This window comes from Mytilus trossulus, unplaced genomic scaffold, assembly GCF_036588685.1.
Source record: "Mytilus trossulus isolate FHL-02 unplaced genomic scaffold, PNRI_Mtr1.1.1.hap1 h1tg000553l__unscaffolded, whole genome shotgun sequence".
Classification (NCBI taxonomy): domain Eukaryota; kingdom Metazoa; phylum Mollusca; class Bivalvia; order Mytilida; family Mytilidae; genus Mytilus; species Mytilus trossulus.
The window spans coordinates 37,744-63,704 of record NW_026963396.1 but is presented as its reverse complement, the minus strand read 5'-3'; the positions used below and the strand labels follow the sequence as shown (position 1 = coordinate 63,704).

Below are 25,961 nucleotides of genomic sequence, written 5' to 3'. Positions count from 1 at the left end.
GGTCTAAAGGTCAAGGTACATTATAATTATGTGTTTTTTGGCACTATTTAAACAGTTTTATGAGTGTTGAATTCCAATCAATCAATCAATCAATAATCAATCAATCAATCAATCAATCATCAATCAATCAATCAATCGATCAATCAATTAAACAATCAATCAATCAATCAATCAATCAATCAATGAATCAATCAACAGCAAGTTTCCGTTTCATGTGTTAATACGGGATCCAAGGTCTCTTTTTTTCGCTTGTTTTAATTGACTCTTTCCAACGTGTTTAACCAACGTGTTTAACCAACATGTTAACCAACGTTGTTTAACTAACCAACCAACCAACCAATCAATCAATGCATGTTTCCGTTTCATGTGTTTCATACGGGATCCAATGTTGTTTTTTTTCGCATGTTTTAATTCAGCCTATCCAACCAACGTGTTTAATCAACGTGTTTCACCACGTGTTAAACCAACAAGTTTAACCAACGTGTTTAACTAACCAATCAATCAATGCATGTTTCCGTTTATGTGTTTCATACGGGATCCAATGTTTTTTTTCCGCTTGTTTTAATTCAGCCTATCCAACCAACGTGTTTAACCAACGTGTTTAACTAACCAACCGACGTGTTTAACCAACCAACAAACCAATCAATCAATGCATGTTTCCGTTTCATGTGTTTCATACGGGATCCAAGGTTTTTTTTCCCGCTTGTTTTAATTCAGCCTATCCAACCAACGTGTTTAACCAACGTGTTAAACCAACGTGTTTAACCAATGTGTTTAACTAACCAACCAACGTGTTTAACCAACCAATCAATCAATGGATGTTTCCGTTTCATGTGTTTCATACGGGATCCAATTTCTTTTTTTCTTCTCTGGCTTGTTTAAGTATCCAACGTGTTTAACCAACATGTTTAACCAACATGTTTAACCAACGATTTTAACCAACCAACCAACCAACCAATCCAATCACTCAATCAATCAATCAATCAATCAATCAATCAATCAATTAGTGCATGTTTACGTTTCATGTGTTTGATACGGGATCCAAGGTCTCTTTTTTTCTTCGCTTGTGTTATTTGAGCCTATCCAACGTGTTTAACCAACCAAGGTGTTTAACCAACAAACCAAATAATCAATCAATGTTTGTTTCCGTTTGATGTGTTGAATACGGGATCCAATGTCTTTTTTTTCGTTTGTTCTAATTGAGTCTATCCAACGTGTTTAATCGACAGTTTAACCAACGTGTTCAACCAACCAACCAACCAACCAACCAATCAATCAACCAATCAATCAATGCATGTTTACGTTTCATGTGTTTGATACGGGATCCAAGGTTCCTTTTTCTTCGCTTGTGTTAATTGAGCCTATCCAACGTGTTTAACCAACCAACGTGTTTACACCAACAAACAACCAATCAATCAATTAATGCAAGTTTCCGTTTCATGTGTTAAATACGGGATCCAAGATGTCTGGGTTTTTTTTTTTCGCTTGTTTTAATTGAACCTCTTTTGCGTGTTTAACTAACCAACGTGTTTAACCAACATGTTTAACTAACGTGTTTAACCAATCAACCAACCAATCAATCAACCAGCCATATACCATAGCTTGCAGATTTCAATAGTATAGGACTGATGGTGTTTTAAATATATTGATATGTAACCTGAAGTGATTTCTTGAAAACCGCAAAACTGTTACTCTACTATTTCATACTTAAAAATATCTGCCAACAATAGTTTATTGTTATCAACTACAATGATATCTTACTGGAGGTAATCCTTATGTTGAACGAAAATGATTGTGACTAAATAATTGGACATAGACAGTAAATATATTTATTGAAGTGACACGAATTGTTTGCAATAAAAAAAAAAAAGAATTCATACACAATATTCATACGTAATAAACAATCAATATCAAGCAAAACATCTGGCTTATGAGACATTATATATGAAATATTATTTACAAATTAAAAGAATGTAACAATAAATATATAAATATGGTTTTAAAAAAAATGTCACACCACTAAGTGGAATAAATGAAGACTTCTTTCTGTATTAATATTAAAATCATCCAAATATGACATATTTAAACAATAGTTTGATTAGTCAAACATTCAAGTAATCTTGCACACCACTGAAGTCTTTTGGTTTGATCTGAAATAGAAAACAAATTAATTGAGATCGTTTTAGGTGGAGTTCGTGTTGATCAGCTTTTCCCCCCTGTTGTGTTTTGTGTACTTTTGTTTGCCATTTTATCTTTTTTCTTATTTGCCATGGAGTTGTCAGTTTATTTTGCACTTATCGGTTAAAATGGCTTTTTGATATGTGACATTATGTATAAATTTTACTTGGTGGGGGAGGGGTAAGGGTACAGGGAGGGGGGAAGGATATTATTTCACCAATCTTTGGAATCTGAATAGTTTAAAGAGAAAAGTCTCCTCCTCCCCCCCCCCCCCCCAGTCCAGGATTTCGGGATCGGGACCCCTCCTATCCCACCCGGCCCTTCATCTGTGTATGGTGCGTTTCGTTGTTGTTGCTTGCTTAACTCGCAGTGTCATTTACAGGTACCAATTATATTCATATACAGTATATATATATATATATATATATGATACTTATCGGCTATCTTTAAGCATTATGGATACAGCATCGTGATAACTGTAGTAAGTTGGAATGCCTTTAACTTCTACTTTTGAGCAACCTTTGACATAGACATGATCAATCAATGTACCACCTTCTGTTGTGGCCTCTTCCACTAGCTGTTGAAATCCTTTTGAAGTCATATAGTCCAGTATGGATCTTTCTCCCTTTAATATGTCTTGATTAAAGTCACCTAAAACAATGATATTGTTTGAAAGTTCAGTCAATTTGCTTACAAACGAAATAAATGTTTTAAGAAATATTCCAATTTGATACTTCTGAGTTCTATATATTGTTGCCACAAGGACATTCATGGTGGGGATTCTGAAAGTCATACATTCTAGATTTTCCACGGTAATGTTACAATTTTCATATTCAGAATCTGTTTTTACATATACTCCAACTCCTCCGTGGCCCATAGCTTGCAAATTCATAAACACAGAATTAGTCGGTGTGTAGGCTGCAGATCTTGGTTGGTGATAAAAATCATAGTTAGGAAGATAAACATGATCAGAGGAAGATTCAAGCCATGTTTCAGTCAGACAGACATAATCTGCATCTGAACAGTCTGAATTAGCCACTAAATCATTTTTATGAGCTCTTAGTCCTTGGATATTGTGATAAACAATAGTTACAAGTGTTTCTTCAGATGATGCTTCTACATTTTCAGTCAGATAATGTTTCATTGTTTTTATGCCTTTTATGATATCAGGATCACAGTATATTTTTTTACCAAGTGTTTTGTCATCAATTGGTAATATATGAAGCCCTTCTTTTGTAGTAACTCTACTCAATGCAACATATGCCTGGCCATAAGTGAAGCATTTATTCAAATCCACAACTGCTTGTGAAACTGTCAAACCCTGAACTTTATGAACAGTACATGCCCATGCTAACTGCAAAGGAAACTGTTTTCTCGTTCCATTTTTGAATGGTATGTCCTCTGTAGATGGTTCCAATCCAACGCATCTTTTCCCATTTATTGTTTTTTGAATCTTAGCGTTTTTTCCTACTCTCTCATTGTCAAAATTGATAAAAATAACATTCGGCAAAGACCCTTCTAAAAATTCTGCAATGCTGACAATAGTGCCCATTACCCCATTTACCAAGCCATCATTGACGGCTTCATTCTTTTTCAGCATTACGCGGGCTCCTTCAGCTAATAGAATTGAAGTTGGGAGACAAATATCAGTTTGTGAAAAATTTGCTGTTTTCTTTCTTAGTTTTCCTGTAGCTTTATTTTTTTCAAAATCTTGTGCTTCAATTAACTTAGGTTCACTGGACAGTTTAATAACCATTTCAGTATTGTGAATATTAATCTCATTATTAGTAGCATAAATGTGTAAAGCTTCATCTGTCCCACTACCTATACACTGCTTTAACATTTTTAAATCTGAGGATTCTAACGGAGAATATTTGTCTTTTATCCTAAGTCTATTCAATAACTGAGCAAACAAACCATCTTCACGTTGTCTCATGACTTCATCTAATTCTACAATAGTGAAGAAATCGTTCCACAGATAGTTCAAAGGATTCGATGGATCATCTACATAAAGTTTATCAGTTTTTCGGCATTTTACTGGTGGTAACTGAAAAAAATCTCCAACAGCTATCACTGAAACCCCACCAAAAGGATCTTTTTCAGGTCTTTTCTTGATCTGACGCAACCGTTCATGAATGAAGAATAACAACCTCTTGTTGACCATTGAGACTTCGTCTATGATTAAAATTTGTAAATTTTCTAATTTTGACCTTAAAGTGTTCAGCTTATCTTCACCAAGCATCGCTTTGTCAACAGTAAGAGTTTTGAAAATAGAAAGAGCATGGTGAATCGTCAATCCATTTATATTGAAGGCTGCAGTGCCAGTTGGTGCAGTCAATAAAACTGTCAAATCGTCTGGACTAGGAGAGCAGCGAGCAAGAATTCTTGTGGTTTCATAATGTAAGCATTTAATCAGATGGCTTTTTCCTGTTCCAGCTCCGCCTGTTACAAAGACGTGAAAGGGAGGGGGATTTTTACCATTGGCTTTTAGGTTGCACCATTCTCTTACCTTATAGAAAATACGCCTTTGTTTCATGTTTAAACCTCTCAACAAGGGTATAACTTCCGACCTTAGTAAACAAGTTTTAATCCCATTTCCACTAACTATTTCTGGCTTGTTACTTTTATTTAAATCTGGTATTCCAAATTCAGGACTGTCGACTTCTATGACAGTTGAAGATTTGGCTGCTTCAGTGCATTCACGTCTTTCACTCTCTGTTTCTGGACATAGGTCTGCCCACGCATCTTCTTGGTAATCATTTTCTTCCAATTTTTTTTCTGCAGCTTCTAGCTCTTTGCCACTTTTCACAAAGTTGGACATGTTAGTATTAACTATTTGTTCGACTTTAACAAGAACCTCTTTCTGATTATACCTGACCATTCCTGATTTGTAAAACAATTCATATGTCAAAAATTGTGGCGGTTTCAACTGTTCCTCTAATCTGTAAGGTAAATATAACTGTAAAATACTTTGGTAGTACTGTTCAGGCGATGTTTCAATGGAAAATCGTGCATATTTGATAATAGCAGGCTGGGTTCTTGTCCGCTTTCTGATGTATCCCATATCATTTTTAAGTTTGAATGTGGTATCTTCATTTATTTTATTTGGAACCTGTGTTTCTGCTAAAACTGAAAACTCGGAGCAAAATGAAGCTAAACACATCTGATTAAATAATTCAAGTTCTGGTCGACTTTTATATCTATCAGTAATGCTTTTCATCCAAAGTTCGATATCATCACCGTCATCAATGTCATCATCATCATCGATTTCCTTTGAAGGTTTTTTTGTATTTGCGCTTTTAGATTTGATTAAAAGTTCTTTTAGAGGAATACTCATTTTACATGGATTTTCTCCAACTGGAATGAATTCAACTTTTCTTGAACATTCTTTCAAACTTAAGCCGATCACTCTAAAAACAGCTTCTTGGGCACTCAGCTCTCGAAAGTGAAAGTATGCAGTACCTACTTGTTTCATTGTATGTTGTGCATTCAAATTTCCATCAGCGGCCTCATTTTTTGTTTGTTGTAGCAACAATCCAAGTTCACGTTCTGATTTACTGATGTAACTTATTATATAAACAACACAAGAATAAGCATCTAATATGTATTGTATATCCATATTTGCGTCCCATGCTTTCAGGAGATGCGGGTTGTACTGATTGATAAACATTTCATTTTTGTTTCTTTTTAACACCACAGTATTTCTATATGTAACTGACCTAAAGCATTCTTGAAAATCTTCCTGAGATACTCCTGCCCTTATGAATAACTCCGTAGTAGTTAAATTTTCCTTTTCACAGTCTTTGATTACAGCCCATAGAGATTCTAATATCTTTTTAGCTTCTAATGAACTAATTCCCGATTTTGGTTTTTCAACAACATCATCGTCAACATCTTCATCAGTGTCATCAGCAACACTACATTCTTCTTCATCATCCTTAGGTGGGCGTGATATAAATGTTTTTTCAGAGGGTGGTCTTGGGAAATTAAAACGACACACAGTTCCCTTTTTTCTACAACTTTTTGAATGTGTTTTGCTATGTTGTTGTACAGTTGTGACAATGTCTTTTAGCTCTGAGTCCTCGGTTTCCAGCGGTAGTTTACATGTTATATATTTGTCAACAAACTCAGTTACAATATCATCTTCATCTTCATTAAATTTTGGGGCATCTTCTACCCAGAACAAACAGTGCGTGTGTGGAGAACCTCTCTGTTGAAATTCAACTCTATAAAAGTAGTCTATCACATGACCAATTGGTTGAGCATCTGACATTATAACATCTTTTAGAAATTTTTTAAATCTACGATCAAACATTCGTGCAGGTGTAACAGGATTACTACAAAGGACTTTGCACTTTTCATCCCAAGTAAGTTCGTCAAACTTACGAATATCTCCTTGTTGCTTCAATATTGTTTCTATGATTTCTTTCCATCTGAAGTCTGCAGAAGAAAACGAGGCAAAGAATGTGGGAATACCTAACTGGCGAATCATAGCAAAAATATTCTTTTGTTCAGCTTGCCAATAAGGAGGTGTTCCTCTTACAGGTTTCATAAACTTTATTGCCTCATCTTTTCGGAATAACCCATGTAATGTGTCTTTATCACATAGCATTTTGCCTGTTACTTTCTTTCCATTTGAAAACACCGATCCTTTCCTTAAGGAAATTTGAACATTTGACATAACTCTATCTAGTTCAGACATATATTGACAAAAGAATATATAAGAAGTATCTCTTGCAAATCGGTTTTCTACACTCATTAATCTCAGATTGAAATATCTTAATAAAGATAACTTTTCTTCTCTCTCTTCATTCAATGTGTTTTTACCTGTAGGATAATGTACTGGAAACGTTTGAGCTTCAATACCCTTTGTTCTCAAAAGACTTACAGGGTTATTTTCCTCTGCAGGTGATAGATTGAATTTCTTATCAAACAATGCATCTAAAGCTTCCTGTGCAATATCAGCAGGCTGTAAACATGTGTCCAACTGAACGCCCTGTAAAGTATCATCTAAGTATGTATCCGCTTCATTTGTTTGTTCCTCTGTATTTGACCTATCTTGCAAATTATCATTTAGCGTTTCATTTGTTGTTGTTGAAGTGTCCATGCTCTCTACTTCAGGGCAACAGTCCTTATTTTGTAAAGGAATAGGGTTCAACCACTTTTCATTGATTACTATATTTGAATACCACTCATTTTTTTCTTTTAAAAATAGCAATGCTTCTTCTAAATGTTTAGTATCAACAAATTGATATTCCTCATAACCCTTATATTGTAATTTCCTTTTGAGCTTCACTTTAACTAAACAATTGTCATCTTCAGATCTAGGCAAAGTAGTAGTTACCTTAAAAATATCTGACGGTACACAAACACATGGTCCATGAACTGCCTTTTGGCCACCTTTAGGTAGAGCAATTATCTTCATGAAAGGTATATTAAGAGAAATTAAATGTTGTTCTAGTTGATTTAATTTGCTAAGTTCATTAGGAACATCATCTAATAATAGGTTGTTAAAAAAAGATTCAGCAGGCACTTTTCCTTTCTGGATCTTTCTGTGACATGTGTAACAAATCCAAAGGGATTGTCTACTAGTTCCTTGATACTTACATTCATCTTCGCATTCGTCTAAACATTTATGCAAATACTTATCAGAAATGCAAGTGTCTGCTACATCTTTTACAGAATCCTTTTGATACAAATCCTTCTTATATTCCATTACTTGATTTTGAAATGAAAGTCTAAAACAGCAAGCACAAATGTATTCAGGTCCTTCACATACATCTTTCTTAAATTTTTCAATAACTTTTGACATGTCTTTTCCTTCTTCTTTAGAAAGAATTCTTTTAGACAAAGTCTGACTTTTAACATGCTTTCGATGTTCATCATCATTAGCATACTTGTGAATGCTTGCCTGTTTCACCTTACTTTGATATTCATCATCAGTAGCATACTTGTGAATGCTTGCCTGTTTCACCTTGTTTTGATATTCATCATCAGTAGCATACTTGTGAATGCTTGCCTGTTTCAACTTATTTTGATGTTCATCATCAGTAGCATACTTGTGAATGCTTGCTTGTTTAATTTTAATTTTGTGTGCATCATCAGTAGCATATTTGTGAATGGCTGCCTCTTTCAATTTTTTTCTGTATTCATCATTATTTTCATATTTTTTAATGCTTTCATTTTTCTTTTCTTCCCTGTGTTTTTCGTCTGTCATATACTTTTCCTTTGAAGCTTTTTTAATATCTAATTTATATGTGTAATCATTCTGATATTTCTCCCTTCCTTTTCTTATTTTCTGAGCTTTGTACGAATCGTCGTTCGAATACTTTTTCCTTTGTGTTGATAATGTTTTGTACCTTGATTGAGAATCTGTTTGATACTTTAATTTTTGTTTTTCAGATTTTGATAAGTATTGTACTTCATTTATAGCTTTGTCTGAATGAATTCCTTTCTGTGACGATATAACAGAAGAATTGTTTTCATTATTTAAACCACTCGTCTGTTGATCTTGTTTTCTGTATTTCTTTGAAACAAATAAATCATTTTGCTCACATTTCCTTTTCATTGCAACTCCCTTATTTTCAGGTGGTTTGTGCATCTCTGGTATAACTGATAATACAACCTCATAGTGTTGTAAGTCTCTGATGTGTTGAAGATAGATTGCTCTATCATTTATTTCACTGTTTGTGTGAATTTGAGACGATGAATACTTTATCCATACTCCATTATAAAACGTATAAATATCCGTTTTTAGAAGGTCTGCTGCGGCGATTATTTCCAATGCAGTTCCCCATGAATTGTTCTCTCTCATTTTTCGACCACTTATATGTTCTTCTACTGTACCATATTGGTTTTCTAATAGACTAGTCAAATGATTTGAAATGCTCAAGCTATGCTTAATAATGTCTTGTCTTACTTTTTTATGGAATACTTGTGTATGTGAAACAGCATAAGATATTGCTCTAAAGAGACAGTTTCCGTCTGCTATGATGGACTTTGTTTCAAAGGGATGGCCAATATTACACAATTCTGAACTGCACATGTTTTTTTTCACTTCTTTTGAAGATATATTCAATAGTCCACAGAGTTCCCTTTTAGAGTAGAAATCTAATGGCTTAAAGGAATAATTGGATCTACAATCAGACATTATTTCTATATCAGAAACTTCATTATCTCTAACAAATGTACATGGAGACCCTACCTTTGAAAAATCTACTGATTCCATGTCATCTGATATGTCCATTAACCTGTCGGATTCAATGTCATCTGATACATTGTGTGATATGTCCATTAATATGTCTGATTCAATGTCATTTGAAAGATCAGATACACGTCTTTTGGTATTTTTCAACAATCCTCCCTTTAAATTGTCGAGCGTTTCTTCATTAGTCTCATTTTCTTCAATACTATGCTTACTATCTAAATAACCTAATATTGGTACACTATCTTGTATTTCAATATGTTGCATATTATCTTGCAATGTCATATCTACACTACTGTCAACTGTTTCTTGTATTGCAACAGTAATTCCTGTTACATCAAAAGGTACAGATTGATCACCCTGAACAAAATTACAGAAGTGTTGGTAAACAGCTTGAATGTCAGCAAGTTCAAATACAATACTAGAACCATAATTATCTATTAAACCAAAACGATTTCTTGCATGAGAATCAAACATATATATTTTGTTATTCTGCTTTATTACTAATGATGTTGTTGCTCTTACAGTAACAAAGCATCCGTCTGAGTCTATTAATGCATATTGCAGGGCTTGGTCTAAAGGTAAAACGCCATCAAAATCTGGGTCAACGTCATGTACAAATGCACAAATGGAACGTTTCTTGTGACAATGAATAATACGATTTCTAAGATCTACAAATTCTGGAAGATCTTCCACACAAAGATAATTATTAGTACCGTGCACAGATGTATAAATATCGTTACCTTCAATTAGTATATTGTCAAGATATAACTTGTTCCATGCAAAAACTGGTTTCAGTTTACTATGCACTATTGCAGATAAACAATTACTAACACATTGTTTCCCAGCGTTTTCACCAAACCTGGTATTTCCTTGATGAAAACTACCCTGAATGACTAGATTATTTTGTTCTTGTGTTACTTGTGATCTTGATAAATCATATAAAACTACAGGATTTTCAAATCTGATATTTGCATGCATACCTGTTTTCTGTTCACCTATCCATAAATAGGAATGCACAGATTTGTCTGCTTTGTTATCAATGTCATTTTTATTATTTCTACCCTGGCATGTTTGCTTGTTTTCAGACTGATTGTTGATTGAACCTGAATGACTTTTTAGTTTACTCAATTCTGAATTGATTAAATTAGTCTTAACTAAATGTATGTTGCAGTCAACAGAAGGAGCAGTCAATTCATTAACAGTTTGATACTGTTCAGTGGTATTGGCAACAGTATGCCCAGTTAAATCAGTAACAGTGTCATTGCAATCAGAGTTAACTGTCAATTCATTATCAGTGTTATTTCTTTCAGTATTACTGACAACAGAGTAAACAATCAATTCATTATCAGTGTTATTTCTTTTATTGACAACAGAGTTAACAGTCAATTCATTCACAGTGTGATTTCTTTTATTGACAACAGAGTTGACAGTCAATTCATTCACAGTGTGATTTCTTTCAGTATTATTGACAACAGAGTTAACAGTCAATTCATTATCAGTGTGATTTCTTTTATTGACAACAGAGTTAACAGTCAATTCATTCACAGTGTGATTTCTTTCAGTATTATTGACAACAGAGTTAACAGTCAATTCATTATCAGTGTGATTTATTTTATTGACAACAGAGTTAACAGTCAATTCATTCACAGTGTGATTTCTTTCAGTATAATTGACAACAGAGTTAACAGTCAATTCATTATCAGTGTGATTTCTTTTATTGACAACAGAGTTAACAGTCAATTCATTATCAGTGTGATTTATTTTATTGACAACAGAGTTAACAGTCAAATCATTAACAGTGTCATTTCTTTCAATTTTATTGACAGTAAATTCATCAACAGTGTTTTCTCCTTCAGGATAACCATTCTCAGTGCTTTCTCCTTCAATTTTATCAATATCAGTAGACTGTTGCAAAGCCTCCTCTGCCAACCTTCTTTCTCTCATTCTTAGTTTTTGTTCTTTGGCTTTGGAGGCTTTGCTCTTATTTGATTTACGTGGCATCACCTGAAATGAAAAAAAATGTATAAAAATATTGTTATGACAATATCAAGTTTTGTAAAAGATTTACTATTATCAGTACCAAACTTATGTCATGTCCAACTTTGTTTTTAAAGCTTGAAATGCCAAAAAAAAAATATAAATAAAATTTTTAATCAAATCAATAGTACACTGATTGATTAACCTGTTTGTTTCAAGGATGTAACCTTAAAAACATTTTTGTTTACACTTTGTGAAACTGTTCATTTGAACAAAAGTTTTTATTGTATTTGAGAAGCTGATGAAACGATTAATATATTTAAATTCAGAACTCCATAATGAACACAAAATAATATACATCTAAATGCATATTGAAAAAGTTTCAAGCATTAAATAAATCTACAGAAAAAATGCATAAACATACATGTATCCATATTCATAAAAAAATATAACTGCTTGAAACCATTGACGGGTAAAGAATGCTATGCTAACTTAAAATAAACATTGTATTGCATTTATCAAATATTTTAAATTTGAGTTATCTTTCTTTTATCATATAAATTGCACATTTATATACCATGCTTAACTTATTTAATATATGATTAAATGGTTTTCTTGACAAGTCTGGTTATTTAAATACACATCATTTTGTGAACTATCACCCCTTTTTTTTGGTGAAGTTTGTGTTGTTTATTCTTTAGTTTTCTATGTTGTGTCATATGTACTATTGTTTGTCTGTTTGTCCTTTTCATTTTTTGCCATTGCATTGTCATGAGTTTGACTGTCCCTCTTTTGATTGATGAGTATAACAATATTATTAATAAATTGCATGAATGGCCTGGATAGAATGAAAAGAATGTTCACTTCTCTGCACTAAAGGGTTGGCAAAGTATTATATAGGCAGGATAACCCAAGTGGAAAAACTTTTATAGGGTATGCAATACTCCCAGAAATGGGAAATATTGAGCAATACCAATTGTTAAGCTTTTTATAAATATGCTAAAAAAATACTTACTCTATTGGTAAAGTATAGAAACCAGCTATGGATGTGAACCAACTAGGCTTAATTCCAAATGCTGAAAAAAAAGAAGAAAAAAGTGATAATAAAAGCTTTACTATAGTATTCATGAACGATGATATCACATATGTTGATGTAAACAGTATTCAAACTACCTCTTTGACTCTTTAACATGTTTAAACATTCAATTTACATGATTAAAATAAATGTTGAAAACAATGTGAAAAGAAAACAAGAATGTGACCATAGTACACGGATGCCCCACTCGCACTATCATTTTCTATGTTCAGTGGACCGTGAAATTGGGGTCAAACTTATAATTTGGAATTATAATAACAAAGATCATATCATAGGGAACATGTGTACTAAGTTTCAAGTTGATGTAACTTTAACTTTATCAAAAACTACCTTGACCAAAAACTTTAACCTGAACTTTGCACGATCATTTTCTATGTTCAGTGGACCATGAAATTGGGGTCAAAACTATAATTTGGCATTAAAATTAGAAAGATCATATCATGGGGAACATATGTACTAAGTTTCAAGTTGATTGGACTTCAACTTCTTCAAAAACTACCTTGACCAAAAACTTTAACCTGAAGCGAACGGACGAACGAACGAACAAAGGCACAGACCAGAAAACATAATGCTCCTCTACTATCGTAGGTGGGGTATAAAAATATTATAAAAGCATTGCATACATGTTCTGCTGAAATAGCTGAATAATTGTAAAATCAAGAATGAACGTCATTTTATGCTTGTAACCGACAAGCTATAAGACTACCTAAAGTCACAAGAAAGAGGTACAAATTATCAACCAAACGCAAAATTAACTATTGATACAGAGAAATATCTGACCTTTATATCAATTTTAAACTCTAATGTAAATACTGATATCAAAATGGCAGTACTGTAATATGATTGATTGTTGCTTACTGGTTACCTAACGTCCAGTGGCAAATATTTCATGCATGTTCATGACGATAAAAACTATAACAAGTAAAGTCATGATACATGTGTAGTATGAAAATACTCAGTCAAAGTCATGTTTTTTAAACCATGACAGAATGTGTTTATTTTTAACCTAGTTCATTTATATGTTTTGGATTCAAATATGACGTCAATTTTCACAGAACTAGTACACATTTTTATTTAGGGGCCAGCCGATTTTCTTGCTGTGTTGAAGACCCATTGGTGGCCATCGGCTGTTATCTGCTCTTTGGTCAGGTTCTTTGCTCTTTGACATATTCCCTATTTACAATAAACTCTCTCTAGAAGGCCAAGTAAGGTATGAAGTGAAGTTAAAGAACCCTTGATTGTGAAAGGTTATGCCAAATAAAGCTAAGGTAGCTACTCAGTCTATTCCTGAGATATAAATGTACTTCAGAATAAGGTCTGGAATCAAGAGCAGGATATATATATGATATAAGCTTCTTCTCTTTTCAAGTAACAGTAATTTATGTGTATGTAGGTGACCTCTCTTGATTATACTTACTGCTTTGACAATGTCTTCTACAGTACTTCTTCAAAAATCTGCACAAGAAAAAAACACTTAAATTATATCACCATTTAACAATCTTTCTAAATACATATGCAACATTTATCATTTATAGTAAAAATAAATCTTCCACTATTGATGATAAAAGACTGAAAAAATAATAATCAAAAAGTTAAAAACAAAAAAAGGCTTTTCTATTTGATATTTTTGTCCAATATACATGATTTTTTTTTATTAGTTGGTATTGGCCTTGAATATTCTCAGATCTGTACTTGGTGCCTTTTTGATTTTGGGATGTATAACATGTATAAGTATCCCTCCATATCAACTCTGTGTTTTTGTTCATGTAATTCTATTTGTATCTATCTATCAAGTTAAGCCTTTTTTAACTGATATTCATGATATTTCTTCTTATGTTGTTCTGTTATACCGTTGTCCCAGGTTAGGGGAAGGTTGAGTGCTCGCAAACATGTTGAAAAAAACTCCGCCACATTTTGTTTTATGGGCCAGTTCCAAGCCTGTAGTTGCTGTTTCATGTCTATCATATTTATTTTTTGGTAATTGTTTTCTTATAAATTATGCCCTTAGTTTTCTCAATTCAATTGTTTCATATTTCTCATGTTGAGGGCCTTTTATAGCCAACCATAGGCATACAGAATGTGTTTTTCTCATTTTTGAAGGCCGTACAGTTTGGTTATAATTGCTTACATCTACTTCATTTGAACTTTGTGACCTAGCGAATTCAGACTATTTACCACATGATCAACTTGACAGTATCATATGCATGATATGTTGAGCAGGATCTGCTTACTCTTTTGGAGCACCTGAGATCACCCTCATTTTTTGTTGGGGTTCGTGTTGCTTAGTCTTTATTTTTCTATGTTGTGTCTAATTATTTGTCTGTCCTTTTTTTTTAAATTCAAGCGTCACTGATGAGTTTTTTGTAGACTAAACACGCGTCTGGCGTATATACTAAATTCAATCCTGGAATCTTAATGAGTTTATTCATGTATATGTAGGTGACCTCTCTTGATTATACTTACTGCTTTGACAATGTCTGATCAAACAACAGCTTTATAAAAATGTCTTCTACAGTATTTCTTCAAAAATCTGCAAAAGAAAAATACACTAAAAATTATATCACCATTTAACAATCTTTCTAAATACATATGCAACATTTATCATTTATAGTAAAAACAAATCTTCCACTATTGATGATAAAAGACTGAAAAAATAACAATCAAAAAGTTAAAAACAAAAAAAGCCTTTTGTATTTGATATTTTTGTCCAATATACATGATTTTTTTTTATTAGTTGGTATTGGCCTTGAATATTCTCAGATCTGTACTTGGTGCCTTTTTGATTTTGGGATGTATAACATGTATAAGTATCCCTCCATATCAACTCTGTGTTTTTGTTCATGTAATTCTATTTGTATCTATCTATCAAGTTAAGCCTTTTTTAACTGATATTCATGATATTTCTTCTTATGTTGTTCTGTTATACCGTTGTCCCAGGTTAGGGGAAGGTTGAGTGCTCGCAAACATGTTGAAAAAACTCCGCCACATTTTGTTTTATGGGCCAGTTCCAAGCCTGTAGTTGCTGTTTCATGTCTATCATATTTATTTTTTGGTAATTGTTTTCTTATAAATTATGCCCTTAGTTTTCTCAATTCAATTGTTTCATATTTCTCATGTTGAGGGCCTTTTATAGCCAACCATAGGCATACAGAATGTGTTTTTCTCATTTTTGAAGGCTGTACAGTTTGGTTATAATTGCTTACATCTACTTCATTTGAACTTTGTGACCTAGCGAATTCAGACTATTTACCACATGATCAACTTGACAGTATCATATACATGATATGTTGAGCAGGATCTGCTTACTCTTTTGGAGCACCTGAGATCACCCTCATTTTTTATTGGGGTTCGTGTTGCTTAGTCTTTATTTTTCTATGTTGTGTCTAATTATTTGTCTGTCCTTTTTTTTTAAATTCAAGCGTCACTGATGAGTTTTTTGTAGACGAAATACGCGTCTGGCGTATATACTCAATTCAATCCCAGAATCTTAATGAGTTTATTTATGTATATGTAGGTGACCTCTCTTGATTATACTTACTGCTTTGACAATGTCTGATCAAACAACAGCTTTATAAAAATGTCTTCTACAGTATTTCTTCAAAAATCTGCAAAAGAAAAATACACTAAAATTTATATCACCATTTAACAATCTTTCTAAATACATATGCAACATTTATCATTTATAGTAAAAAAATAAATCTTTCACAATTGATGATAAAAGACTGATAAAAACATAATAATGAAAAAGTTTTAAAAAAAAAGTCTTTTATATTTGATATAATCATGATTATAGTCCAAGTAACATGATTTTTTTTATTAGTTGATATTGGCCTTGAATACTCTCAGATCTGTACTTAGTGCCTTTTTGATTTTGGGATGTACAAGTACCCCTCCATGACCACTCCGTTAAGTTAAGCCTTTTTTAACTGATTTTTATAGTTTCTTCTTATGTCATGTTGCCGTGTTTGTGTACACAACTATGAAGTGTTCCCTCCAATGATAGGAGCACGTACATTTTTTGGAGACGTCTCAGGTGTTTTCCTATGGTAATAATAGCAACATGCAGTATACATGTAACTTACTAATTAACCATCATTCATGATATAAGTTTTTATAAACAACTTTAAATTTCTGAAATTTGGCTACTACAGACGATAATTTTTCTCTTATTATAATCTTTAAGTAAGCTTGCATTATTTCTGTTAATGAACATGTTGCAATTGAAATTACAAAATCGCAAGGCACAAAATCCATGATATCAATTAAAATCATGACCTTTAAACCATGAAAATGAGGTCAAAATCATATGAACCATGCCAGACAGACATGTACAACTGACAATCATTCTTTGGATTAAATATACATGTAGTTGATCATATGATCTATTGCTTATAATATCTGAGAAAAAAACTCTGCCATAAGAACTCAGGGGCGGATGCAGGAATTTTCGAAATGGGGGGTGCTAACCCAGGGCAAAGGGGGGGTGCAAAACATATGTCCCGATACAAATGCATTGATCGGCAAAAATAAAGGGGGGGGGGGGGGGGTGCGCACCCCCGGAACCCCCCCTCTGGATCCGCCACTGGAACTTAACATTGAACAGTGAATCATGAAAATGAGGTCAAGGTCAGATGATACATGTACATGCCAAACAGACATATACACCTTACAATCCTTCCATACAACACATATAGTGTAGTTGACCTATTGCTTATATTTTGAAAAAGCCAGACCAAAACACAAAAACTGAGCAATGAACTGTTAAATTGAGGTCGAGGTCAAATAAAACCTGCAAGACTGACATAGGTATACCATGTATACGTCATGGTGATAAAATATTTCCATAAACCAAATATAGTTGACCTATTGCATATATAGTTTAAGAAAAAAAGACCAAAACTCAAAAACTTCACATTGACTTATTACTGCACCATAAAAATGAGGTCAAGGTCAAATGACACCTGCCAGTTAAACATGTAAACCTCACAATCATTCCATACATCAAATTTAGTGAACTATTGCTTAGAGTATCTGATATATGAACTTGTCTAGGAAAACTTAACCCAGTGTTTTCCCTAGGCTATTCATGCATTGCGGTACCGCTACGCATAGAATTTTGGCCGCTATCAGGGTTTCCCCTGGGTCAATTATTTTTTTCGCCACCTCTTTCGCCAAAACAATATATTTTTCGCCACTTTATTATTTTTTTCGCCAAGTAACACAAATACATTTTTCTTTTAAAATTTTCCTTTTTTTCCAGCCCCCCCTAAATAAGAAGTGGTTTTTAAAACAAAACGAAGCATCTTATCACTTGAAATTGATCTCTCGTGTAAGGTGTAGTCATTACATTGAAGGGTTACTCTCATGCCAACCTTTTGAATTTCTTCATCACAACAGTTTTCTTTTCTAGACCATCGTAAATAAGTAAAACTAAATGCTTGATAGACGTGTGTAACTGAAACGACTTTGAAGTACTCACTCAAATCAATGATCTACATGAAAGTTAAATGACAAAGTTTAAAATCGGAGACCTTTCTTGCTTTTGGACATTTTTTGTCATAACAACAATTTTCTTTTCTGGACTATCATTAAAAGAAGGAGAGGAAGCGTAAAAATTTTGCTTCAAACACGTGCGTTGCAAAGTGGTTAATAAATCCCCTTTGTGACATATGACAGAAGCCATTTAACCATAATTTGTCATATTATATAATTAACACCTTTATTAATTAGTCCTTTGATGTCGATAGCTATGAATGCAATCAGCTGATTATTGATTTTCTGTCAAAATCTTAACGAGTTCAAGGTGAATTCCGAGTATTGTCTGATCGGTTAAGTCCGAGAAACCCGAAAAAAAGTAAATAAACAAGATGGCTGAAAATAAATCGTTATATTTCTTTCGCCAAATTCTTTCGCCAATGACGAATTTTAATCGCCAGAATTATTTGCGAAAATGGCGACCGCCAGCGGAAACCCTGGCCGCTATGCATTCATCATACCCGCTATGTGTGAAATTTGTATTATCTTGTAATATACAGTGACAATTGACAAAACTCTACAGGTGTTTCAAAATCACCGGACTGATAATTGATCATAATTAGATGCAACGCTCTGATTTTACAACCATGTTGATTAGAGATAAGGCCAAAAAAAAAAATAGGTGTGTTTCCTGTTGCATGCCCCAAAAAATTAGGGTCGGTAGGTAGGTATTTTTTTTTTTTTTATTGGCCTGCTTCGGTTGTTTTTTGTGTATTTTTATAATCAGTTTGTTATTCTTTCAGGTTATTTTCATCAGTTCATTGTATAAAGTATACAAGATATGAATAGTCCATATTTCATGGTTTTTTCCAGTCACAGTAAATTCATTGTTCTTTAATCCAAAGTCATGATACTGATTGAATATATCAATAAAGGTGGTAGAATTAGAAAATGGGGCTATTATACTTTTTTTCTCGTTCCTGTGTGGACACTCATCGATTGTTATTGATAACCTTTGACTGATGGCCATAGCAGAAGCCATGCCGTTTTTGACTTCAATCTGTATCACACAAATACTTACTGTATTAAAATTTTATTTGAAATCAAACGTTTAAAAGATGCCATTCAAAGGCTATACTAAACAAAAACCGTTTCCGGAAAAAACGAAAAAAATCCGGATTCTTTTTATTTTTTTTTCCTGGAAAAAAAAGTTAGGGTCGGCGCCAAAAAATTAGGGTCCGTCGGGCGACCGGAAACACACCTATTTTTTTTTTGGCCTAACAACATTCAAGATCCTCCTATTTTTTTAAGCCTCCGTAACTTTGTCAGACTTGTGAGACGGCCTTTTTGGTGCCTTTCATGGTCTCGCACTTACTGACAGTAAAGCCATGTATATTAATTAAACGATGTTTGTGACCAAAATTATGTGTACACTTTTGAAATGAAAACAAAACTGGTTCCACTTCCTCATAAAATTAACGGTAACCAGTCACTGAAGTCGTCCTAATAATCAATCGTCTAAAATAAACACGAAGACAAGCGGGCAGTTACAAATTAATATCTTCTGACGCAAAAATGTTCAATGTTTTTTTATTTTCTGTTATAATTATATTTTATTCAGTCTATGAAATATAAATCAATCAATAATTACCAAAATTTGACATTTTTAATACACGTGGTACTGACTGTTTTCACGCTTTTTTTTAAAAATAATCACTTATTAGGGAGAACGTCAAACCTGGTTTACGAAATTTTTGCAAGGAAGAGAGTATCCGTTTATTAATATTGATGGCGTTGAGTGACATTCTGCGTTAACTTACGGTAAGTACATGTAACAATTAAAAAAGTGCACACAGATATGCACTAGACCAGTCAGACTATTGGCAGTGTACGTTAACTAGTCCCAGCTTATTTAAACTAGACACTGGCTTCGGGCTACAACTCAATGTCTCAGACTGACATCACGGGTGGCTGATACAGCAGGCTTGCCATTGATTGTATTACATACAATTTATCTGTATTTACTACTAAGTATATAATAAACTGTGATATTCATACTAATGGAAATAATATTCCAGAATACTTTTTCCTTTTGGAACTTATATAATGAAGGAACTTCTATACCGTGACAAAAATGCGTGTAATATTTAGGGATACCCGTACGGTGACTGGTGAACCCGGACGTTATTATTTACCATTGGCATTGTATTGTCCTTAATATTTTTGGGACCTTCTTGTGTTTTTCAGGGATGACATTTCAATCACGAGTGCTCGAAGTGTTAGGAGGTAGTCCAAATAAGTATGATGTCTGGCAAGGCTATTTTCTTTCGTCCCAGAAAAAATTAAAAAAATAGCCTTGCCAGACGTCATGATTGTTTGGACTAGGTCCAGGATGAACAGATGGAAATTATTAGGTCACTTGTTCAAGCTTCGTCACATATGATTGATAGCGCGAAAATTAATTATATAGAGATGAAAGTGTACTGTAGATAATCATTCTCAGGTCTCGTGAATCTTACCAAGTTACCTTTTTAAATATTATTTCTTCTTCCTCGTGTAACGCTATAAACATCACAGTCAGCTAGGCGCTTTAATCATACATCATATATTAGGACAAGTCGTCCTAATATTAGGACAAGTCGCCCAAATGTTAGAAAAACCAACTCGTCCTCTAGTTATTTTTTGTTTGTTTTTGTTTGCGTGAGCCCTCTATCTAGACATCTTTGATATTGAGTGTACATTAAATTATCAGAGATCTATTAGCCTATATGTCCAATGTATTTTTGTTTTACAATTAACTTTATGACTAGACCTGTGACAGAGCTCAACGTAGAGGCCATAGACTATATATAGATGCATGCCATTTCATTATAGACAAACAGATTTGACACTAGGTGACAGAAAGGAAACAAAGAAAATTAGTCAATAAAGGGCATACGATACAGGTACAGGAGAGGTAATGATGTTGCTAACGTAAACTGAATAACATATTATTTAAACTAAACTGTTATTTTCGCGACGTCAAACTGTGACACATCTGCATTTCGGGAATTGGTGCCTTTTTCGACTGATTGTATCATTCAAACTGATTTAATTTTAAATGATTTGCTGGACCCCCTCTTTTTCAAAATGACATTCGGTTTGAATACGGTTTATTTATGACAGTATAATTAAAAGAAAATGGAAGGAAAGACCTATCAATTATTCAAGAAGAATTGAACTTTAATATTGTTCTTACATCTCTTCTGAAAAAAAAAATCCACCACCTTGTTATCACTTAAACTCTGAAACTACAAGTCCAATCGATCCCAAAATTTACAGTCAGCAGGGCATACATGTACTAAAGGTTCATAAAACAACGTGGTGCCGATATCTCTCAAGACTTTTCCTAGAGAAAAAGAATGGCAATGCCGTAAAAATCGCTTGCTAGGTCCGTAATTCTCAATGAAATCCTACAATAAAAATGTCCGCTCCTGGATTGAAAAACTTATCTGTTACAAACTGGTGCTGAAAAATGTACATTTTAAGAAAATAATCCTTAAACGTGTTTTAAAGTTACACCGGATCAAATAAATCCAAATCATGCACTGCTGGTGAACTGTGATCAAAATGTCAATTTCCTATAATGACCAAAGAAATTACATTGTGTACATTCCATCTCTATAGATGTTGTCTGTCCAACGTCCCGACCTAAAGAGAAATAAAAAGACTAAGTTTTTCTTAATATAAACACGCGTCACGTGGTGTCTCCTCAATCTGGCGCGCGCGCTGGACCTAAAATAAAATAAAAACTTTCCAAACTAAACATGAAACTTCTCCGGTAACACAATACTAGACCCCTTACAGAAACAAACAAACAAACAAACAAACAAACAAACAAACAAAACAAACAAACAAACCCCCCCCCCCCCCCCCCCAATCAATCTGTTTCAAAGGGGGAAAGACCGTTTACAATTGCTTTTTGAAAGCAATTGATTTATATTGTAAAAAGGCCTTTTTAACCATTCTGTTCCGTTAATACAAAAAAAAAAAAAAAAAAAAATCCCCGAGACCCCCTTTTGCCCCCCCCCCCCATTTTTTTTACCCTCCACTTACAACTGAATGTAGTTTGTGTGCTATCTATCCTATCAACGTTAAACGAACGACAACTCCAGTTTTTTCCCTATTATATTGTTCTTACATCTCTTCTGAAAAAAAAAATCCACCACCTTGTTATCACTTAAACTCTGAAACTACAAGTCCAATCGATCCCAAAATTTACAGTCAGCAGGGCATACATGTACTAAAGGTTCATAAAACAACGTGGTGCCGATATCTCTCAAGACTTTTCCTAGAGAAAAAGAATGGCAATGCCGTAAAAATCGCTTGCTAGGTCCGTAATTCTCAATGAAATCCTACAATAAAAATGTCCGCTCCTGGATTGAAAAACTTATCTGTTACAAACTGGTGCTGAAAAATGTACATTTTAAGAAAATAATCCTTAAACGTGTTTTAAAGTTACACCGGATCAAATAAATCCAAATCATGCACTGCTGGTGAACTGTGATCAAAATGTCAATTTCCTATAATGACCAAAGAAATTACATTGTGTACATTCCATCTCTATAGATGTTGTCTGTCCAACGTCCCGACCTAAAGAGAAATAAAAAGACTAAGTTTTTCTTAATATAAACACGCGTCACGTGGTGTCTCCTCAATCTGGCGCGCGCGCTGGACCTAAAATAAAATAAAAACTTTCCAAACTAAACATGAAACTTCTCCGGTAACACAATACTAGACCCCTTACAGAAACAAACAAACAAACAAACAAACAAACAAACAAACAAAACAAACAAACAAACACCCCCCCCCCCCCAATCAATCTGTTTCAAAGGGGGAAAGACCGTTTACAATTGCTTTTTGAAAGCAATTGATTTATATTGTAAAAAGGCCTTTTTAACCATTCTGTTCCGTTAATACAAAAAAAAAAAAAAAAAAAATCCCCGAGACCCCCTTTTGCCCCCCCCCCCCATTTTTTTTACCCTCCACTTACAACTGAATGTAGTTTGTGTGCTATCTATCCTATCAACGTTAAACGAACGACAACTCCAGTTTTTTCCCTATTATATTGTTCTTACATCTCTTCTGAAAAAAAAAATCCACCACCTTGTTATCACTTAAACTCTGAAACTACAAGTCCAATCGATCCCAAAATTTACAGTCAGCAGGGCATACATGTACTAAAGGTTCATAAAACAACGTGGTGCCGATATCTCTCAAGACTTTTCCTAGAGAAAAAGAATGGCAATGCCGTAAAAATCGCTTGCTAGGTCCGTAATTCTCAATGAAATCCTACAATAAAAATGTCCGCTCCTGGATTGAAAAACTTATCTGTTACAAACTGGTGCTGAAAAATGTACATTTTAAGAAAATAATCCTTAAACGTGTTTTAAAGTTACACCGGATCAAATAAATCCAAATCATGCACTGCTGGTGAACTGTGATCAAAATGTCAATTTCCTATAATGACCAAAGAAATTACATTGTGTACATTCCATCTCTATAGATGTTGTCTGTCCAACGTCCCGACCTAAAGAGAAATAAAAAGACTAAGTTTTTCTTAATATAAACACGCGTCACGTGGTGTCTCCTCAATCTGGCGCGCGCGCTGGACCTAAAATAAAATAAAAACTTTCCAAACTAAACATGAAACTTCTCCGGTAACACAATACTAGACCCCTTACAGAAACAAACAAACAAACAAACAAACAAACAAACAAACAAAACAAACAAACAAACACCCCCCCCCCCCCAATCAATCTGTTTCAAAGGGGGAAAGACCGTTTACAATTGCTTTTTGAAAGCAATTGATTTATATTGTAAAAAGGCCTTTTTAACCATTCTGTTCCGTTAATACAAAAAAAAAAAAAAAAAAAATCCCCGAGACCCCCTTTTGCCCCCCCCCCCCATTTTTTTTACCCTCCACTTACAACTGAATGTAGTTTGTGTGCTATCTATCCTATCAACGTTAAACGAACGACAACTCCAGTTTTTTCCCTATTATATTGTTCTTACATCTCTTCTGAAAAAAAAAATCCACCACCTTGTTATCACTTAAACTCTGAAACTACAAGTCCAATCGATCCCAAAATTTACAGTCAGCAGGGCATACATGTACTAAAGGTTCATAAAACAACGTGGTGCCGATATCTCTCAAGACTTTTCCTAGAGAAAAAGAATGGCAATGCCGTAAAAATCGCTTGCTAGGTCCGTAATTCTCAATGAAATCCTACAATAAAAATGTCCGCTCCTGGATTGAAAAACTTATCTGTTACAAACTGGTGCTGAAAAATGTACATTTTAAGAAAATAATCCTTAAACGTGTTTTAAAGTTACACCGGATCAAATAAATCCAAATCATGCACTGCTGGTGAACTGTGATCAAAATGTCAATTTCCTATAATGACCAAAGAAATTACATTGTGTACATTCCATCTCTATAGATGTTGTCTGTCCAACGTCCCGACCTAAAGAGAAATAAAAAGACTAAGTTTTTCTTAATATAAACACGCGTCACGTGGTGTCTCCTCAATCTGGCGCGCGCGCTGGACCTAAAATAAAATAAAAACTTTCCAAACTAAACATGAAACTTCTCCGGTAACACAATACTAGACCCCTTACAGAAACAAACAAACAAACAAACAAACAAACAAACAAACAAAACAAACAAACAAACACCCCCCCCCCCCCCCCCCCCAATCAATCTGTTTCAAAGGGGGAAAGACCGTTTACAATTGCTTTTTGAAAGCAATTGATTTATATTGTAAAAAGGCCTTTTTAACCATTCTGTTCCGTTAATACAAAAAAAAAAAAAAAAAAAAATCCCCGAGACCCCCTTTTGCCCCCCCCCCCCATTTTTTTTACCCTCCACTTACAACTGAATGTAGTTTGTGTGCTATCTATCCTATCAACGTTAAACGAACGACAACTCCAGTTTTTTCCCTATTATATTGTTCTTACATCTCTTCTGAAAAAAAAAATCCACCACCTTGTTATCACTTAAACTCTGAAACTACAAGTCCAATCGATCCCAAAATTTACAGTCAGCAGGGCATACATGTACTAAAGGTTCATAAAACAACGTGGTGCCGATATCTCTCAAGACTTTTCCTAGAGAAAAAGAATGGCAATGCCGTAAAAATCGCTTGCTAGGTCCGTAATTCTCAATGAAATCCTACAATAAAAATGTCCGCTCCTGGATTGAAAAACTTATCTGTTACAAACTGGTGCTGAAAAATGTACATTTTAAGAAAATAATCCTTAAACGTGTTTTAAAGTTACACCGGATCAAATAAATCCAAATCATGCACTGCTGGTGAACTGTGATCAAAATGTCAATTTCCTATAATGACCAAAGAAATTACATTGTGTACATTCCATCTCTATAGATGTTGTCTGTCCAACGTCCCGACCTAAAGAGAAATAAAAAGACTAAGTTTTTCTTAATATAAACACGCGTCACGTGGTGTCTCCTCAATCTGGCGCGCGCGCTGGACCTAAAATAAAATAAAAACTTTCCAAACTAAACATGAAACTTCTCCGGTAACACAATACTAGACCCCTTACAGAAACAAACAAACAAACAAACAAACAAACAAACAAACAAAACAAACAAACAAACCCCCCCCCCCCCCCCCAATCAATCTGTTTCAAAGGGGGAAAGACCGTTTACAATTGCTTTTTGAAAGCAATTGATTTATATTGTAAAAAGGCCTTTTTAACCATTCTGTTCCGTTAATACAAAAAAAAAAAAAAAAAAAATCCCCGAGACCCCCTTTTGCCCCCCCCCCCCATTTTTTTTACCCTCCACTTACAACTGAATGTAGTTTGTGTGCTATCTATCCTATCAACGTTAAACGAACGACAACTCCAGTTTTTTCCCTATTATATTGTTCTTACATCTCTTCTGAAAAAAAAAATCCACCACCTTGTTATCACTTAAACTCTGAAACTACAAGTCCAATCGATCCCAAAATTTACAGTCAGCAG

At 33.9% G+C, this 25,961-nt stretch overlaps 1 protein-coding gene and 1 long non-coding RNA gene across 2 annotated transcripts; both read right to left on the bottom strand.

The window, feature by feature from the left end:
• Positions 1-2,611: 2,611 nt before the first annotated feature.
• Positions 2,612-10,363, bottom strand: LOC134702611 (uncharacterized). Its single transcript, XM_063563381.1, has 2 exons — positions 8,538-10,363; positions 2,612-8,321 (listed from the first exon to the last, which is right to left on the bottom strand). The coding sequence occupies exons 1-2, from the start codon at positions 10,361-10,363 to the stop codon at positions 2,612-2,614; spliced, it is 7,536 nt and encodes a 2,511-aa protein (XP_063419451.1).
• A 690-nt stretch (positions 10,364-11,053) lies between these two features.
• LOC134702609 (uncharacterized) lies at positions 11,054-16,070 on the bottom strand. Its single transcript, XR_010104446.1, has 5 exons — positions 15,997-16,070; positions 14,922-14,988; positions 13,876-13,913; positions 12,378-12,438; positions 11,054-11,389 (listed from the first exon to the last, which is right to left on the bottom strand). It is a non-coding gene; the product is annotated as an uncharacterized LOC134702609 (long non-coding RNA).
• Between the last annotated feature and the right edge of the window lie 9,891 nt (positions 16,071-25,961).